Source organism: Papio anubis, chromosome 5, assembly GCF_008728515.1.
Source record: "Papio anubis isolate 15944 chromosome 5, Panubis1.0, whole genome shotgun sequence".
Classification (NCBI taxonomy): domain Eukaryota; kingdom Metazoa; phylum Chordata; class Mammalia; order Primates; family Cercopithecidae; genus Papio; species Papio anubis.
Window position 1 is genome coordinate 133,011,325 of NC_044980.1, and position 19,755 is coordinate 133,031,079.

General features: G+C 49.5%; 1 protein-coding gene across 1 annotated transcript; it reads right to left on the bottom strand.

The window, feature by feature from the left end:
- Positions 1–4,178: 4,178 nt before the first annotated feature.
- Positions 4,179–18,562, bottom strand: HBEGF (heparin binding EGF like growth factor). The gene is made up of 6 exons (XM_003900201.4): positions 17,588–18,562; positions 17,217–17,390; positions 13,949–14,126; positions 6,904–7,059; positions 6,010–6,100; positions 4,179–5,631 (listed from the first exon to the last, which is right to left on the bottom strand). Exons 1-5 carry the CDS (start codon positions 17,631–17,633, stop codon positions 6,028–6,030), a joined length of 627 nt encoding a protein of 208 aa, XP_003900250.1. The 5' UTR covers positions 17,634–18,562; the 3' UTR covers positions 4,179–5,631; positions 6,010–6,027.
- Between the last annotated feature and the right edge of the window lie 1,193 nt (positions 18,563–19,755).

A 19,755-nucleotide genomic window follows, 5' to 3' on the forward strand; every position in this document is an offset into this window, starting at 1 on the left:
CACCATATCAGGCTAATGTTTACATTTTTTTGGTAGAGAGGAGGGTCTCACTATGTTGCCAGGTTGGCCTCAAACTTCTGGCCTCAAGTGATTATTCTGCCTCAGCCTCCCAAAGTGCTAGGAATCCAGGTGTGAGCCACTGTGTCCAGCCATTAAGTTCCTGTTAATATTATTTCTCCCTCATACTATTTCTGGATATGGGAAAAGAGAAAACAACTCTGGCACAGAGAACTCATTTAGGAGTGTAGCTTAGTCATTACAGTGCAGGCTTGGGAATTAGGCTTCTCAAGTTTACATCCTACTTTTACCACTTTCCTTAGGCGTGCATTTAACATCTCTCAATTGCTTCTCAATTTTCCTCATCTATAACTTGAGTACAGTAAGTTGTGTTGAGATGTAAATAAGGTAGTGCCTGTAAAGTGTGCAGCCCAGTGTCTGATACATAGTGAGCATTCCATGAAATGTTAAATGTTTATTAAGCTAATAGTGATTATTATGAACACTATAAAAGAAAGTTTCTTTTTTTTTTTTTTTTTTTTTTGTTGTTGAGACAGAGTCTCGCTTTGTCGCCCAGACTGGAGTGCAGTGGCCGGATCTCAGCTCACTGCAAGCTCCGCCTCCCGGGTTCACGCCATTCTCTTGCCTCAGCCTCCCGAGTAGCTGGGACTACAGACGCCCGCCACCTCGCCCAGCTAGGTTTTTGTATTTTTTTTAGTAGAGACGGGGTTTCACCGTGTTAGCCAGGATGGTCTCGATCTCCTGACCTTGTGATCCGCCCGTCTCGGCCTCCCAAAGTGCTGGGATTACAGGCTTGAGCCACCGCGCCCGGCCTAAAAGAAAGTTTCTCAAAGGAGGCTGAAAGCGGAGCCCAGAGAGAAGAGGTAGATGCTTTTTAGTGCTCAGGGAGGGCCAGATTTCTTCTGACAGCCCGTCTTGAGAAATGGCTGCAGGTTCAGAGGCTCCTAGGGCCACTGTATCAACCAAGAAGATGCCCAGAGGAGCTCCAGAGGACCTCTGCTGAGGGGAACTCCCATGAGAAACAGGGGCAGAGGAGAGAGCAGTTGAAAGGCAGGAAGCCCTGAGCCTGCAGGAAACATTAGCTGGAGAAACAAAGTGTGCTTAGAAAAGCCTATCTCAGGACAAGAGCTTGAGACTGAAAGCTTGGAAGCAGGAAAGGGAGCCTCAGGAGAGTTCAAAGTAACTCACTACTCCAGTTATTTCTGATATCTTTATTATTCTCTCTGATTACCACAGATAATACATTGGTACTTCACAGAACTTTATGCAATGCAAATAGCAAAAGAGTTCCTATTCAAGTTTTTTAAATCTTTTTTTTTTGAGACAGGGCCTCACTCTGTCACCCAGACTGGAGTGCAGTAGTACAATCACAACTCACTGCAGCCTCAACCTCCTAGGCTCAAGTGATCCTCCTGCCTCAGCCTCCCAAGTAGCTGGCATTACAAGCACACAGCATCATGCCCGGCTAATTTTTTTTTTTTTTTTTTTTTTTGAGATGGAATCTTACTCTGTTGCCTAGGCTGGCGTGCAATGGTGCAATCTCGGATCACTATAAACTTCTGTCTCTCGGATTCAAGTGATTCTCCTGCCTTAGCCTCCCTCGGCCTCCCAAAGTGCTGGGATTACAGGCGTGGGCCACCGCGCCCGGCCTGGCTAATTTTTTTATTTTTTGTAGAGACAGGGTTTCACCATGTTGCCCAGGCTGGCCTTGAACTCCTGGGCTCAAGCGATCCTACTGCCTCTGCCTTCCAAAGAACTGAGATCACAGATGTGACCCACCACACCTGGCCCTAAAAATTCGTATTTGGTGAATTTCTCAAAGTGAATACACTCACGTAGCCCACATCCCAACCATGGCACAACTTATCAGAACACCAGAAGTCCCTCTCTTCCAGTCATCAGTCATCACTGATCACAATGGGAGTCTTTTTTTTTTTTTTTTTGAGACGGAGTCTCGCTCTGTCACCCAGGCTGGAGTGCAGTGGCCGGATCTCAGCTCACTGCAAGCTCCGCCTCCCGGGTTTACGCCATTCTCCTGCCTCAGCCTCCGGAGTAGCTGGGACTACAGGCGCCCGCCACCTCGCCAGGCTAGTTTTTGTATTTTTTAGTAGAGACAAGGTTTCACCGTGTTAGCCAGGATGCTCTCGATCTCCTGACCTCGTGATCCGCCCGCCTTGGCCTCCCAAAGTGCTGGGATTACAGGCTTGAGCCACCGCACCCGGCCACGATGGGAGTCTTTTTCCTGATTTTTCTCACCATAGTTTTGTCTGTTTTTAAATTTTAAGTAAATGGAATCACACAGTGTATACTTTTTTTGTGAGTCTGCCTTCTTTCACTGAGCCATATGTTTTGCAACTCATTCCTATTGCTATTTAGTACTTCACTGTATAGCTATATCCCCAATTTATTCATTTTTATCATCAGATACTGATGGGTATTTGGATGGTTTCCAGTTTTTAGTTATTGTAAATAATGCTAGGATTACTCTTGTGCATATCTTTTTTTTTTTTTTTTTTTTTTGAGACAGAGTCTCACTCTGTCGCCCGGGCTGGAGTGCAATGGCGCGATCTCTGCTCACTACAACCTCTGCCTGCCAGGTTCAAGCAATTCACCTGCCTCAGCCTCCGAAGTAGCTAGGACTACAGGCGCATGCCACCATGCCCGGCTAATTTTTTGTATTTTTAATAGAGATGGGGTTTCATCATGTTGGCCAGGTTGGTCTCGAACTCCTGACCTCATGATCCACCTGCCTCAGCCACCTAAAGTGCTGGGATTACCGGCGTAAGCCACCGCGCCCAGCCTCTGGTGGCTCTCTTGTGGTGAACCATGTACTCATTTCTCTTGAATCTCCAGGAGTGGAATTACTCCTGGCGTATGCATATGTTCAGCTTCAATAGTTACTAGTGCCTAAAGTCTTAAAAGGATGTTCCAAGTATATACAAGATCTCTGTGCGGGCTCCTGAAGAAACTTCAGAATGTCACAACTCTGCAAGGGAAGAGGATGAGAAGGGGCAGCCCAGTGGCACTTGTCCAATGCCACTGCACTGCCCCAATCCACCTGGTGGACTGTCCAATCCACCAGGACACATGACATGCCCCAAATTCCACTTTCATCTTGTCACCACCATCCACATTCCCCAACAGAGACCCCTCTCTAAATCCAATCACACTTTCAGGGCAGCATTGGATTGCATGTCTGTCCACTTGTTGTTCTTGGACTGAATTGTATTTCCTACATTCATTCATCCAGGTAACAAATATTGAGTGCCTACCACTCAATTGCATTGTTTTAGAATCTAGGAGAGGAGCAATATACACACCCCTACCCTCGTGGAGCCAACATTTTCATAGGAGATGGACTATAAACAAACAGGAATATGTTAGTGGTGATAAGGGCTACGGAGAAATATAAAGCAATATAAGAAGAGTAAGAGGAGGATGGGGAAAGGAATGTGCTATTGTTTAATAGGGTGGTCAGGGAAGGCCTACAGAGCAGACAAGATCTGAAAGACATGATCACTCTGGCTATTACACTGGAAATATGTTATATGGAAGCAAGATGGAACTAGAAAGGCAGAGGCCATCACAAAAGTGCAGGCATGAGATGATGCTAAATTGGACTGGGTGATGGTAGTGGCAGTGATGAGAAGTGGTTGCATACAGCATATATTCTAAAGGTAGGGCTGACAAGATTTGCTGATGGATTGGCTGTGGAGCAAGAGAGGGGAGTCAAAGACATCTTGTTCTTGCCAGAAGCAATGCCTGCTCATATGTACAGCATAGGAGTAGGTCCTGAGTCCAGGACCTGTTGATTGAATGGGTGGATGTCTTCGCTGATTACAGCCAGCTAAACATGTGTGAAAGATCTGTTCTTTCTTATCTCAGAGATAGCATGGTATAAGTACCAAGACAAAATAATTGGAGCCAGACTACTAGTCCCAGCTCTGTCATTTACTAGCTGTGTATCCTCAGGCAAGTTACACAACCACTTTGAGCCTCAGTTTCCCCTTCTGGAAAAATGGGACAGTAATAGTACCTGCATTACAGAATTGTTGTGGTAGTATACATAAATAGGCCTGGTATAGAGCCTACCACCAAGTCAGGGCTTAGGAAATAACTAAGTTAAACCAGTTCCCAGTTAAAACAAACAGACGAAAGGATATGGAACAAGGGTTATCTTTATTTGGATTGCAAAGTATAAATATGAACCAGGTTTGGAAATACAAGTTGTAACAGTTCAGAAATGGCACCAGAAACTTCCAGAAAGGACCATGACAGCATACCTTTGTCGTTTTGGTGAGGTGGGTGGGATTATACAAAGCCTTCCCCACCTCCAACCTTCTCGGTAGCAACTGGCAGGCAATCAGTTACCAAGAACAGTGAGCTCCAATGTTCCCTGTTCCTTCTCAGCCTTTTGCTTTGCTAATACCTTCTCCAGACTGTCCTCTGCTGCACTGACCCCTGCATGGAGTAGCACCAGAAGAATGGCAGGAGTTAGAGAAATGTCTTGACACAAGGGAAAGTGAGTTCCCACGCTGTGGGCCTGGGGCCGTGGGGGTGAGGAACCAGGAAAGCTACAGGCATGGAAGCCCAACCTCTTCTGAGACTTGACAGGGAGAGGACACGGGGAGACACTGATATCTGTTACACTTTGATATCAGCACCTTGGGCTTTCAAAACACAAACGGTAGACAAAATCGCCTAGGCAAGACTGCAGTCCAACTCACAGAGTGGCTCTGACCAAGTTAACCCCTACATCCTGACCATACAGAACTCCCCAGGTGGCACTCTGACCACGGAAGATCTGCAGAAATGTAGACAGACAATAAATTACTACAGATGAGTCACAGAACCATCCCAGCTTTGTGGCAAGGGTGGGTGGCACTGAGCCAGATTGTGGAGATGAGGAGTGGAGGGCCAGGAAATTGCCAAAGTAACAGTCTAGGCACTTGAAATATTATTGTTAGATTGTTAAAAACTAAATAAATTAACATACATAGAATAAAATAAATATATAATTTAAGAGGCATTTACAAACAACAACAAAAATAGTTGTTATTTTTCCATCTGGGTAGAAGTCCCAAAATTCAGTTCTCAGGCTTGTGGTATTTCACAGTTAACTCATCAAATCCAGCGCTGGAGGGTCCCAATGGCAGATCCCTTGGTGATACTTGAGTACATGGCTTCTCAATCTTTGTTGCTTTCTTCCAGTTCACAAATCTTTCCTTCTTGCTCTCCTTCTTCTTCCTCTTCTTCTTCTTCTTCTTTTTTTTTTTTTTCAGTCAAAGATCCTGGAGCATATGGAATTTAACCGGCATTCTAATCCAGAAGTAAGTGCTTAAACAAACTTATAAGGGGAAGTGGGGCTTGGTGGAGGGGAATCAGAAGGGCATGAAGGTCCCTTGCTTTTGCTTTCTTCTCACCCAGATACCATCAGACATACTCGGTTTGGCACTTGAAGGCTCTGGTATTTTGGCAAAGCAATTATGGGAGGCCCAATCCTAGATGGCGACTGGGGATGAAGGAGTCTTTGTGGCTAGATGTGATGTCTTTCCCCTCTGCAGTCTGAAATCACCTTGTGTCTTCTCAGAGGTAGCAGTCCCCAGCCGATTCCTAAAGCACAAAAGGAAGGCATTTAAAGCCAGGTCCAGTCTAAAGAGGTCTTAAGATTTTCCTGGTCCAGTCTTTTTTATTTTTAAACTTTTTGAGACAGGGTTTCGCTCTGTCTCCCAGGGGAGGAGAGGAGAAGGGAAGGGAGGGGATGAGGGTGGGAGAAGCTGTCTTCTCAGGCATCTCTCTTAGGTGTCTCTCTAGCAACTTTTACCTTAAGTGAAGCACTAGAGTCTTTTTGAAAATAGTTCTGCAATGGGATATTAATGTCACAGTGGCCTGGCCCCCAACCCCTCGATGAAAAATTCAGCGCCCACTGAAGCAGAGCCAGGAAAGGGGACAAAGGATAATCATGTCATGGGGCAAAGGATGGAGCATTACCTTGAGCACAAGTCTCTCTCAGTGGGAATTAGTCATGCCCAACTTCACTTTCTCTTCGTTTTCCACATCATAACCACCTCTCCTATGGTACCTGAGGAAGATAAGTTTTGTGAATAATCTCTGCCTGCTATGACAAAGTATAGGTCCAGAGCAGGTCTTTCCAAAGAACTCTGCCATGGTGGTTTCCTCCACTACTTGGAAAAGCCCACACACAGTAGGGCAGCCCAACCTCTGGTCAAAGGCCCAACTGCCCTGAGGAACTCCTGTCTCTAACAGCAGGATGCAATTTACAAAGAGCTTTCACCTCATTTATGTGATCCTCACAACATCGTTATGAGGTAGGTGGACAAAGATTACGATCACTATAAGGTTACAATCCTCAGAAAGACAGTAATTTGTTCCAGGTCTCAAGACAGATGAGTTACACTGCTTGAAAACAGGCATAGAATGCTTGGTGGGTCTCCCCTGAGCTAGAGCATACCTGGATTAGAAGCAGGGCCTGAAGTCCAGATGCCTCGGGAGTGGAAGGATATACCACTAGCACCACCCACACCTTGACTACCAAACCACATACTAATGCCATCAAAGAACAGCTAGAAGAAAGAAATGTGTGACAAAGTGACTCCATGAGTGGGTAGTTGGGTCACAGAGGCAGGAAAAGAACTCCTGTGAGGAGCAGAACCTGCTATGGCCTCGCAAATTTGACCCTGGGCTCTAGACACGGGACTCATGTCATGCCAGAAATACCAGGGTTTTGGAGAATCTACACCCCGGAGCTAGCCCACAATTTGGAGAGATTGAAGGAAGTGCATGTGATCATGAAGGAGAGGGCCCAGGAGGAGGAAGAATGGGAGTGATTTGCAGAAGCAGTCCGCAGGGGACTCCAACACTTACCTAAACATGAGAAGCCCCACGATGACCAGCAGACAGACAGATGACAGCACCACGGCCACCACGGCCAGGATAGTTGTATGGTCATAGGTATATAAGCGATTTTCCACTGGGAGGCTCAGCCCATGACACCTCTCTCCATGGTAACCCGGGTGGCAGCTAGTTCAAGAAAAAACAAGAAGGAGATAGAGTTAGTGCTTTGGCCTCTCTCTCAGCAATGGCCCACCTGTATAAGCCAAACCCCATTCCTCATACCCTCAGCCTGTCAATCCCTGACCATGATCCCTGCCCATCCTCCATCCTTCTCCTCTAGTATAAAACCCTTTAAAGTGCCTCTGAAGGCTCTATAGCATTCCTCCCTCACTTGACACCCTCTGCTTTTCCATTTCCTCTGGTTCTCTGGGCTGAGAATCCTGTTCCAGGCACGGAAAAAGCAAGGGAGGACTTGAAGGCCTCAGTTAGATATGTTCCACGTGTGGCTGATTTATGATATGTGTGTTCAGGCGTTAAACCACTTATGAGGGCTTGGGCACAAGAGCTGGTAGGCTGAATTCAGGGATTTGTATCACTCCCTCCAGTGAGGCCCCTCAACATTCTGACCCAGAAATAAACCCAGCCTTGCCCATTGTGCTTCCAGCATCCAGTCCCTCTCCACCGCTGCCCAGCCTATTAATAGGCCCTGTGCCTCTGCCAGGAGTCGTTTTTCTCAAGTTTCCTTCATTTAACTCCAGCTCCCCCTTGGTGCAGGGCCCAACTTGGGAGCTCAACTCTGGCCTTTGGCCTCTGAACGCTGAGCTACCAGGCCTCTTTCATCACAGGACAAACCAAACAAATCAAGTAACATCTTTCTGCCCAGCTGCCCTGCCAGAGCATGGAAGAATGTCAGAAACAATCCCTTGGCTCTTCTCACTCAAGAAATAAATCACATGGCAACTGCCTTTTCTTTTTCTTTTTCTTTTTTTAAGACAGAGCCTTGCTCTGTCACCCAGGCTGGAGGGCAATGGTGCAATCTTGGCTCGCTGCAACCTCCACCTCCTGGATTCAAGTGATTCTCCTGACTCAGCCTCCCGAGTAGCTGGGATAACAGGTGCCCACTACCACGCCCAGCTAATTTTTGTAATTTTTTAGTAGAGATGGAGTTTCACCATGTTAACTAGGGTGGTCTCAAATTTCTGACCTCAGGTGATCCACCCGCCTCGGCCTCCCAATGTGCAGGGATTACAGGCGTGAGCCACCGTACTCAGCTGGCAACTGCCTTTTCTAACACAAAGCATTTCCTTGAAGCTCTTAGAAAGACCCAGATGTGCTTACAGTTGAAGAAGAACATTCACATCCTTTCCTTTATCTGAGCATCCCAGAGATCCTTTGATGTAGGTAGGAGCCCCATTTTACAGAAGGGTGGAGTAGTTTTCCCACAGTCACACAGCAAGGCAGAAACTAAGATGTAGCTGTAGACTGACTCTGAGCTCAGTGTGCTGCCCACTCACACCTGACAAGTGCCTACCCTCCAGGCAGGGGGCACAGTGGCACTGTATGTCTGGGGACTTTGGATCACCAGCTGCTGAAGGAAGCACCAAGAACCTGGTGGCCCTCTTTTCTGAGCTGTGCCTTCTCTGGGAAGGAGGTGTTTTCTCTGGTGCCTCAGAACAAGGAATCCCTTCTTCCTGCGGACAGAGCACCAGGGAAGCTCCAAGAGACAGATTTGTCCACAACCAGCAGTTGCAGAGGGGCCAGGCTGGGTGGCACCGCATTCTTGCCTTCCTGCCCTGTGCCTCTCCCTGCCCTAGTTCCTCCTGGGTACTTTGAGAAACCACCTCATTGCAGGATTAATGTAAGTCAGGACCACTATACACACAGCACAGTCCACAGTTCCTTGCCCAGCCTCTCCATGTATCTGTCCCATCAGCCCATGTAGGCATAAAAGCAACCCCTATCCTGCCAGGACATGGAGGACACTTGCAGAGGCACCCCTGGAAAATCACTTGTGCACAGCAGTTTATCATTCACAAGCCACTAGCCTTATCTACCAGCTCAACTGAGCCTCCTAACATTCTGGTATGCAGGTACAACCCCATTTTACAGATGGAAAAGCTAAGATTAAGGGTCAGAGAAATTAAGTGATTCACCAAAAGTTGCACAGCTAGGAAGCAGCAGGGCTAAGACTAGGAACAAGTCTTGGCAGATTCCAAATTCATCATTCCTTCCACTCTGACCAATGCAGAACAGTGCAGGTAACTCCAAGAAAGCATATCCGATAGGCTCCTGGGGGGCAGTCTGACCCTTCTCTCTGACTATGTTATTATTATTTATTACTCACAACTTGAATAATAAAGAATAATAACTAGCAATCATTGAAGGCTTACCATGAGCCAAGTACTTTGTGCTAACTGCTTTACAAGGATTATTTCATTTAAAGCCATCTCTGTGAAGGAGGAGTTACTAGCCCCATTTTAAAGATGGACTGAGGCTTAGCTTTTGTTAAATACCTTGCCCAGGGTTACAAAGCTAGTGACTGGTAGAGCCAGGATTCAACCCAGCAGTCTGGATAACTTCAGAGACTTTGCTTTCCTGGGAGGAGGGAAGCTGAAGTTAAATCTGTTTTTCACTTCCAGTCCATCACTCAAACTCCACAGGTAGTTACTCAGAAGATGGAAATAAAGTTTGGCCTCAGAGTCCGGCAATTCAGTTACATAATCCCTCCACCCCCACCCTGAGTCAAAAGGATAATAATGCAAACATCCTAATATTACCTACCTCCCCCTCCCTTTGCAGACAACTCCTGGCTTCCCCAGAGAGGGAGGGGGAATGAGTACATTCCAAGCATCCCAGGGTAGGGGCAAAATTTTGTGTCTTGTCCAGAGCCAGCCACCCATCAGACTAGGACACACTCTTCCCACCCATGTCTGTGACCCATTCCAGAACTTGTATTACAACAGATGCAAGAACCCTCTAGGATCTAGAGACATCTTCCAATCTGGAGTTCTCCACCTTTACCCCAGGAGGTGGAGGGGACACGTCTGGATGGAGGAGACTCAGAGTACATGAGTTCCAGACTGGTTCTGCTGCTATTTCTAGCCAGGTAATTTTGGGCAAGTCACGTTACCTTTCTAAACATTGGTTTCCTCATGTAAAATACAGAGATAAGAAATACTTACTTCACTAGAGTATTGTGAAAACATAAAATGAGGTAATACAAATGAAAGGGGTTAATAAAGGCCAAGTCCCATATTGTGTGAGTTTTTACATAATCAGACTCCAGAGGTTACTGCCCATGGCCTGAGGAATGGGGTACCCAAGTCAGATGGAGCCAAGAGAAGCGGGATCGCCAGTCCTTCTTAGCACCTGGGCAGTGAGGCCAAGCAGAGCCCCGTAGCCTGTCTCTCCTCCAGCTCTGAGTCCTCCTCAGCCCAAGTGTCCCCAGGATTCCTCCAGCCACAGGAAACTCTGCAGCCAATTTCTGGGTCAGCAACCAGTCAGGAATCCCAGGAAACTACTCTTTTCTTTTTTTTTTTTTTTTTTTTTGAGACAGAGTTTTGCTCTTGTTGCCCAGGCTGTAGTGCAATGGCGTGATCTCGGCTCACTGCAACCTCCTCCGCCTCCTGGGTTCGAGAGATTCTCCTGCCTCAGCCTCCCTAGTAGCTGAGATTACAGGCACCCGCCACCACGCCCAGCTAATTTTTGTATTTTTAGTAGAGACGGGGTTTCGCTATGTTGGCCAGGCTGGTCTCGAACTCCTGACCTCAGGTGATTCACCTGCCTCGGCCTCCCAAAGTGCTGGGATTACAGGTGTGAGCCACCATGCCCAGGAGAAACTACTCTTTGAGGGCAACTTTTGGCTGGTGACACAAAAAGGGTTTTCCTGTTCATGGTGGCTGCAGAGGGCTAGTTTAGGAAGCCAGGTAGCCTCAGTCTCACCACAGCAGCCTGGACACACCTGAGCTAGTGGTTCCTGGGTCTGGAGTCAAAGAAGAGCCACAAAAGTCCCCAGATGAAGGTGCACAGACGTCACATTCCCCCAAACCAGGATTTCTGTCTTCTTGCTGCTTTTTGCCCTGAGTAGCAAAGGCAGGAGGCAGTAGGGGGCCCTCCCAGACATGCAATCAACCCCCTGAAAATCTGCCTAGGAAGTGGTGGCTCACACCTGTAATCCCAGAACTTTGGGAGGCCAAGGCAGGTGGATTACTTGAGGCCAGGAGTTCAAGACCAGCCTGGCCAACATAGTGAAACCCTATCTCCACAAAAATTTAAAAATTAGCCAGATGTAGGGGCATTTGCCTGTAATACCAGCTGCTCAGGAGGCTGAGGCAGGAGAATCACTTTAATCTGGGAGGCGGAGGTTGCAGTGAGCCGAGATTGCGCCACTGCACTCCAGCCTGGGTGACAGAGTGAGACTTCATCTCAAAAAAAAAAAAGGGCCAGGTATGGTGGCTCCTGCCTATAATCCCACACTTTGGGAGGTTGAGGCAGGTGGATCACCTGAGGTCAGGAGTTCAAGACCAGCCTGGCCAACATGGCAAAACCACGTCTCTACTAAAAATATAAAAATTATTAATTGGGCATGGTGACAGGTGCCTGTAGTCCCAGTCACTTAGGAGGCTGAAGCAGGAGAATTGCTTGAACCCAGGAGGCAGAGGTTGCAGTGAGCCGAGATCGCACCACTGCACCCCAGCATGGGAGACAGAGTGAGACTCTATCTCAAAAAAAAAAAAAAAAAGGAAAAGAAAAAAGAAAAAGAAAATTCTGCCCAGGAAGCTAATGTAAAGTTTTCTTTTCTTTTTTTTTTTTTTTGAGACAGAGTCTCGCTCTGTGGCCCAGGCTGGAGTGAAGTGGCCAGATCTCAGCTCACTGCAAGCTCCGCCTCCCGGGTTCATGCCATTCTCCTGCCTCAGCCTCCCGAGTAGCTGGGACTACAGGCGCCCGCCACCTCGCCCGGCTAGTTTTTTGTATTTTTTAGTAGAGACGGGGTTTCACCGTGTCAGCCAGGATGGTCTCGATCTCCTGACCTCGTGATCCGCCTGTCTCGGCCTCCCAAAGTGCTGGGATTACAGGCTTGAGCCACCACGCCCGGCCTAATGTAAAGTTTTCAAATCAGATTGCTGTGCTCTTAGGCTAGTCAAAGAATAAGAGACCTCTTGGACAACAGCTGCCCTCTGCCCTTTATAAAATGCTGCTCCAATTCGATAAGGACAGATACAAGAAAGAAAGATGAAAGCCAACACCCAGTGCAGCCTGAGGGCATGAAAAGCATGCTGGACTAGGAGTCAGGTACCTGAGACACTGTCTTGTTTCCATCTACTTATTTAGCTATTGACCTCAGGCAAATTACTTCCTATTTTCTGGCTCCAGTTTCATCATCTTTCAAGTAGAGGTACCAAGTCCTGCCTACTCAGCAGGGGGCTTTTGAAAAATCCCAGGAAACTATATCTCTCCAGCTCCTAAAGTAGTGTCTGCCACTAAATAGGAGCTTAACATACCTGGGCTCAACTCATATTATATATAAACACTGAAACTCTGGGACAAAGGAGAGATGACATCATTATAGTTATCACTATCCCTAGGGACCACTGGGAAGGTGGCCGGGCACCCATATCAGGTTCTCTGGGTTTAGGTGGTCAGCCGAGTCCAGCTCTCCAGGAAGGCAGCCTTATACAGCCTCTCAACCACACAGTGCAAGCCCCACATCCATCCACCAAAATGCCCAGGACCAATCTGGTATGGATAGATTCCTGGCCTCAATCCACCTTGACTACTTGAGTTACCTTCTTCACCCTGTACTAACGATGCCATTTTACAAATTTAAGACGAACATTTCCTGCCCTGTCCCAAGACCTTGGGAAGGATATATGGGGGCTTTCTATGCCACTCTTAAAGAATGCCTTCTAATACCAAGCTCCTGACAAGGATGTTATAGGAAAGGATGCACAAGTGACTGTGGACATGGTGGGGAGTGATGGGTCTGTCTGCCAACTGCCAAATACAGGGCAGCTCTGCTATGTGTGATCAGACAAAACAAGGAAGCTTTAAAAAGCCAAGGGATCTGCACCAATCACCAGTAGAAGGGATTGCAGGCACGCCGCCTTCTTGACAGGCTGGAGGCAGTGTACACACAATAGTCTCTTGGCCCTGTCCAGAGTCTCCCCCTAAGTCCCCCAGAGCCTGCCTCCCCACAGGGAAGGGAACGGATGTTTGCAGCCTGACGCAGGGTATTGGCCTCAGGCACAGTGGCAACATTATGCCTGCCAGAGAGCATGGCAGTGCTGTCATCCCTGAGGGGTTGCCAAGGCAGCCGTTTGCTGGGTTTGGCTTAGGAGAGAGGCTAAGGAACCCACAGCCCCTCCGCCCACACACCTACCCAGGGAAGGGGTAATGTTGCCTGACCGGGGGCTGATGCCTGCTGGGTCAGGTTCCATTTCCTGTGAACCCTGCACAAAGGAATTGTTCTCCCACACCATGGCCAAAGGCCAGTACTCTCCATGTCCCCCACCTCCTGGCCCTTGCTGGGGTAAGGAAGAAGAAAGAGAGGCCTCAACCTGCCACCATGATGATCTCTCTCTGTACAGTCCTGCCATGCCTTACAGTCAACCCACATTTGCACACTCACATGCACATAAACCCAAATATACACATACCTATACAACATGCATCCAAATGCACCTCCTACCTTCCCTCAGGAGCTCTACTCTGCCCAGGAAGCCCACTCTGCCATGTTTCCTACTGGCTTCTCCCTCCCAGAGTAGGGCATCAAGCAAGAATGAAGGGCCTGCCTTCGGGTGCCAGCTGTCCTAGCCACATGCTCATTTCTGGGCAAGCAGGAAATGTCCCTAAGGATTAAAGCACGTCACAAAACCATACCACAGGAAATTGCATCCTATAGGGGGGAGGGGGCTTCCGCTGACTAAAAATATATTTCCCCTCCTCCCAACTTCCGCCCAGAGGTTGAGAAGAAACTGGGTGAAATTATGAATTCAAGGAACAGTGACAACGAGGAACAGCCACGTGGCTGACAAAGTGTGCTGGTGAGATTCAGCCCTGGGGAAGGGGCACTTACATGCAGGAGGGAGCCCGGAGCTCCTTCACATATTTGCATTCTCCGTGGATGCAGAAGTCCTTGTATTTCCGAAGACATGGGTCCCTCTTCTTCCCTAGTCCCTTGCCTTTCTTCTTTCTTTTCCCATGCTCCTCCTTGCTTGGTGTGGCCAGTGCTTGTGGCTTGGAGGATAAAGTGACTGTAGGAGAAAAGCACCCTGTTAAAGTCTGACTCTTTGGGAAGAAAATCAGAAGAGCATAGTGCTTGAAAGGAGTATATATTCTTTGATCCCACCTGAAGTCAAAGATCTGGGAAGGCCCCTTAGCTCAGTGCCTCCCAAGAGGCAGAAGGAAGAGCAGAAAGATTGGGCAGAACCACCAGAAAGAGGGAACCTCAGTAGGAAGTAGAAGCTAGGGTGGGTCCCAAGGAAGGCATTTCACAGTCTCAGTGTAAGAGCCTCATTCTCAGAATGCTTTTGTTGAGTAACTACAGCTCACTGGGCAATTCTACCAACTCCACCTCCACCCCACTGTCCACCTTACACCTCCATCTCCTACTCCCCGACACCGGCTTCATTCTGTTTTGGCCTTCAATCAGCCTCATTTCCTGATGCTGTACTCAGTGACCCACTTGCAAAAAGACAGTGTCACACACAAAAATTGCTTCCAGAGAAAGTACTTGGAGGTTTTGGGGTTGGAGGGCTCCTAAAACAAGAACAGTGTCCATGTGTTCAGGTGGTCTCCTCCGGGGCACCCCTTAGTACCATGAGCCCAGGGCAGAGCCTGGCTCAGGAACAGTAAGCAGGCCAGTCCTGGTCACAGCCTTGCTTTTTCAACTTCAAGCAAAATATTTAACCTGCACGCCCTTTATAGCTCACCCACTTTCTCAAAGATTCATTCATATTTAACCCCCAATGTCCTGTTTATGGCTCTCTGGGTTGGGGGGTACAGGGTGTACAAGGGATAGAAAAATGGAAAGTAAGGAACTGTCCAGAAGGAACTGGAACAATGATGACTCCCCCCTTCTTTCCATGCTTCAGAGAGACCGGGGGAAAAACAACCTCACCCAGACATCCAGCTGGGATTGACCATGGACTATGCCCATCAGCCCAGTCCCACCCTCTTATCCCTCATCAGGAAAAAGGTGCCCATATCCATGGCTACAGCCATGTGTCTAGCAGAAGGGTGAGCACGACACATTAGACTAGAGACTTAGAGTTTCAAGCTAGAGGGCCTTCAAAGAATACCATGTGGCCAGGAACGGTTGCTCACGCCTGTAATCCCAACACTTTGGGAGGCTGAGGTGGTGGATCACCTGAGGTCAGGAGTTCGAGACCAGCCTTGCCAACATGGCAAAATCTCATCTCTACTAAAAATACAAAAATTAGCCGGGCGTGGTAGTGTGTGCCTGTAATCGCAGCTACTCGGGAGGCTGAGGCAGGAGAATCACTTGAACCCGGGAGGCAGAGATTGCAGTGAGCTGAGATCATGCCATAGAATTCCAGCCTGGGTGACAGAGTGAGACTATGTTTCCAAAAAAAAAAAAATCATGGCAGGCAGAGTGACTTACTCAATGTTATGCAGGCTTGGGATTAGAACTGTGGTCTCTGGACTTCCTCCAATGTCCTTCCTCAGCACACCAAGCTGCTTCACACACCCCCATCTCCTCCCTCTCACAAGTCTGGAGCACCTGAGATGCTGATCCAGGCATGAATGGGCTCTGAAGTCCATAGATCTGTGCTCCAATTTCAGCTATATGACCGTGGGCAAGTCACTTAACCTCTCTGAACCTCAGGTTCTCAGTAAAATGTGGATAGCAAGAGTAACTATCTCAAAAGGTTGCTATAAGTGTTACATTAGCCAGGATAACATATCAAGTGTGTAGAACACAGTAGGAATTTAATAAATGGTAGCAGTCATTTATTTTAGGTGGTAGGATCCCCAGACCTGAAAAGTAGTCTTTGCCCAGTAAAGCCAAGAGAAGGAAAGAAAGAGAAGTAGGTGCCAGCAGCCCCACAGTCCTTCATTTCCTCTCATCCAGTCCCAGGCCCCCTCAGAGCTCAGAAGACGATATAGGTGGTCAGAGGAACCCAGTGACCAGAGCTTCGGGGAGAGTAAGGCAGGGGGGCCAAGCCAATCAGAAAGGGGAGGGAGAAGGTGCAGGGTGACAGCCAGGCTCCAGCCATGGACAGGGAGCAGTGAGTCAGGTCTGCAGAGGTATGAGGAGCAGCCATGTGGGTGGGGGGTGGGGGTGGGGTGAGTCACAGCCCAGCCCTGCCCAGCCTAGGAGGAGAGGGCCAGGAGAATCCAGGCTGTTCAGGCCATGGGCAACCCCAGAGGGCCGCTGGGAGAGGATGAAGTATGGGAGCCTAGGCTCAGTTTTGGAGCATGTGTTTGATTTATACAAAGTAGAGAGAATACCCAAGGGAAGCTCCTGGGAAGGAGGGAGAAGGGCAGCTGAGGAGCAGGTTGAGCTAGAACAGGTGGGCATCTGTCCAACCAAATATAGTCATTCCGGGGTACAGTGCTGAGTCCTTGCTCTACCCTGGATAATCTCCTCAGGTCTGGAGGCAGGAGAGCTGGCAGGCTCTGGACTCTGCCCTGTGCCTGTGCTTGGCTACAGCCAAAGAGGCTAGTTGGAGGATTCTACACAGCCCTCCCCATTTGGAGTCGCCTCAGGAAAGCAAGGTGCTCAGTAAGCCTGCAGGTTTCCGGTAGCATTCAGAGATATCCAGCATTTTAATACAGCCCCCTAGAGGCCCAGCGTTCACCATTCACAGCCTCACCTAGGGCAGCCAAGAGCTCCTCATTCCTCTCTGTTTCCCCAATCTGGAGACAGGTGGATGGAGGAGGCTAACACTGCACACTTTCTATAGAAGTGCCTGGGCATCTCCGCATCTGTTACCTCTATTTTATATACAATAGTCATTTGATGAGGGAATTAGAACTGGCGCCCATTTTTACATAGTAGCTCTAGGGAAAGCATCTCAACCATTCCTTGTTCCTATCACTCAGCTTACCTAAGAAGCACGTAAGGACCCCAGACAACTTGCCTGTTTCAGTTTGCCCCAAAGTACCCAGAAAAGGGCGGCAACCCAGCAGGGGAGGCAATGACAACAGGGGATCCTATATTCCAGGATCCCCCAGTGCCCTTCAGGCCGATCAGCTTTTCCCCGAGGTTCTCCATGAATACTCTCAACCCGCAGTATTGCCCAAACAGCAAGAATCTTGGATCTGCTTATTCTTCAACAGCCCACCCGGGTCCGAGGATGGGCGGCCTCCACACCCACCTCTCAAAAGGTCCAGATCTGCCTCTTGCAAGTCACGGACTTTCCGATCCCGGCCGCCTCCTAGGCGTAGCAGCTGGTCCGTGGATCCAGTGGAAGGGTCCGGGTTGCTGGTTCCAGCAGCTAGCCCTCTCCGAAGCAGCTCCAGGCTCTCGCCAGTCACCAGTGCCGAAAGAACTGTGGGCGAGGGGCCAGGCCGCATCAGACACCCGCCCAGACCCCCGACCAACACGCACCGATGCCGACGCCGGCCCGCCAGAGCGCAAGGGCCCCACCAAGTGGCCCGTGCCGGGTGCGCTGCGGCGACCTTCCCCCATGCCCCCAGCACAGCGCCCCCATCCCCCCGATCTCCAGGGGCGTCGCAGCCCTCTTACCTGCAGCCAGAAGGAGCTTCAGCACCACCGACGGCAGCAGCTTCATGGTCCCGCACCGAGAGGAGGCGGCGAGGCACCAATCACTTTCGAAGCGGCGGCCACTGGGCGCTGGCACCGGAGCTGGGCGGTGGGACTCAGGAGATTCCGCTGGGCACCGTCTGCCGCCGGCTTCTGCGTGCAAGCCTGGCCGGGACCCCGGCGCAGCTCGCTCTTGTTGAGTGTCTGTCTTGGTCACTCCGCCCGCCCGCGCGGCCGCCCGACCCCGCGCGCCTAGGTCAGGCCAGCCAGCAGCGTGGCCCGCGTAGCTCCTTCGGCCGAATGAGCGCTGCCCGGCGCGCGGCCGGGAATAAGGCTCCGGGAGGCGCCGAAGCTCCGCCCCGCCCGGCGCCGCCCCCTCCCTCCTCCCGAGCTGGGAAGCTCGCCCGGCTAGCGGCGCCGGCAGCTCAGCCCCCGACCCCGCGGGCGCGGCGGGGGACTGGGCGGGAGGAGGGGGCGGCGCTCACATTTTTTGGGACCAGGCCGAGGCAGCCGCGGCCTAATTGTGGGTAGGGCTGCTGACCGGCAGGTGGCGGGGAGAGGTTCCTACCTTTCCCCAAACGCCTGTCGCTCTGCAGCCTTGTGACTGACTGCTGAGCTGAGTTCTGTTCCGGGCCTGGCCTCTTGCTTCGTCTCAGCTCCATACCAGGGGTCTCCATCCCTGTCACCCTCTAAGTTTCAGAAGCCCACCTTTTGGCCTACCAACACGGCAAGTATCAGATAATAATTAATTCATTTATCATGTAAAAAAATTAGACACATGAATGCCAGCCGTTCTCATAAACCCGAGATAACCAGAGTTGAAGCTGCAGGCACTTAGCAAAAGCAAAGGAAGTTAGTACTCTACCAGTCGCTGGAGTGGCTTCCTCCCATCTTCCCTCAGGGGACATTAAGATTTTTGAACTATGGGTTGTAATTCCCAGGCTTCTGAAATTGGAGAGACACAGATTGTGAAACAAGCCTTATTCTTTTCCTTGCCTTTGACTGCCATCTTTTTCCTCAACATAAAAAATGAGCCTCCCTCCCATAGGACCCAGCTGGCTAACCTAGATTGCTGGTTCACAGGCACCAGGTGTTTCTCTTCCAACCCATGTGCTTTTACAGGGGTCTTCTGGAGTCACTGTCCTGACCAAAGAAATGAGTCTCTCAGTAGGTATTTCAGTTTTCAGGGACGTGGCTGGGGCGAGAGTTGTTTGACATAGGGCTGGGTTGGCTTTCAGAGCCCTGAAATTGTGCCAGATAGAGCACTTGCCTGATTCTGCCTGTGTGTAGGGATAAAAACAGGCCTGCTATTTATACACAGTCTATCCCACTGTCCTTCCCTATCCCCACCTTTGCAGGGGTCAGTCTGGCCCTGCCCTCTTAACTTGCTCCAGTAACCCAGGCCTAGGTTTCCATAGTGCACTGGAATCACTACAGACCTGAGTTTGAATCCTGCCTTTGCTACTTACTGTGTGACCTTGGACAAGAAACTTAATTTCACTGAGCCTCAGTTTTGACATCTCTCAAATGGAAAAAATAACAATAATAATAATGACTACTTTGTAGGGAGCTTTTTGAGAAATGAATGCGGGAACACACAAAAGTAGTATAGTGCCAGGCACACTATAAGCTTTCAATAAATGTGACTCATTATTATTGTTGCTGTTAATAATAATCATTAATCACTTGACCACTCTATTTCCTTAGAGGCCTCTTTTCTCTCCCTTCCCTAGATCCCTTGCCTTCCCCAGGCCAGATCTGAGGCTTTATGGTATAGTTGGGCTGGTTTCAGACGGAAGCTCACCTGTCACCTATTTGGCTAAGAGCCACTGTTAGATTATCCTTTTGGGTGATCAGTATCAGGCCTAGGACCTCAGTGCATGGTCACCGCCCAGGCCATGCCTTTACCCTCCGTCAGCAGCTGCCTGGCCACCTGCTTCCCCAAAACAAAGCCACCTTGGGGTCAAGGCTCTCCCCAGGGGAGGGTGGAGAGAAACACTTCCTGACACATGGTCAAATCACCCCCTTTCCCCCACCCTTGCCAGATTCACACCCTGCTCTCCTGTCCTAGCCTGCCTTTCTCCCTTCACATGCTCTGTCCTTCCGCCTTCTCACCCCCACATCAGCCTCAGTCCCATTCATGGGGCAAC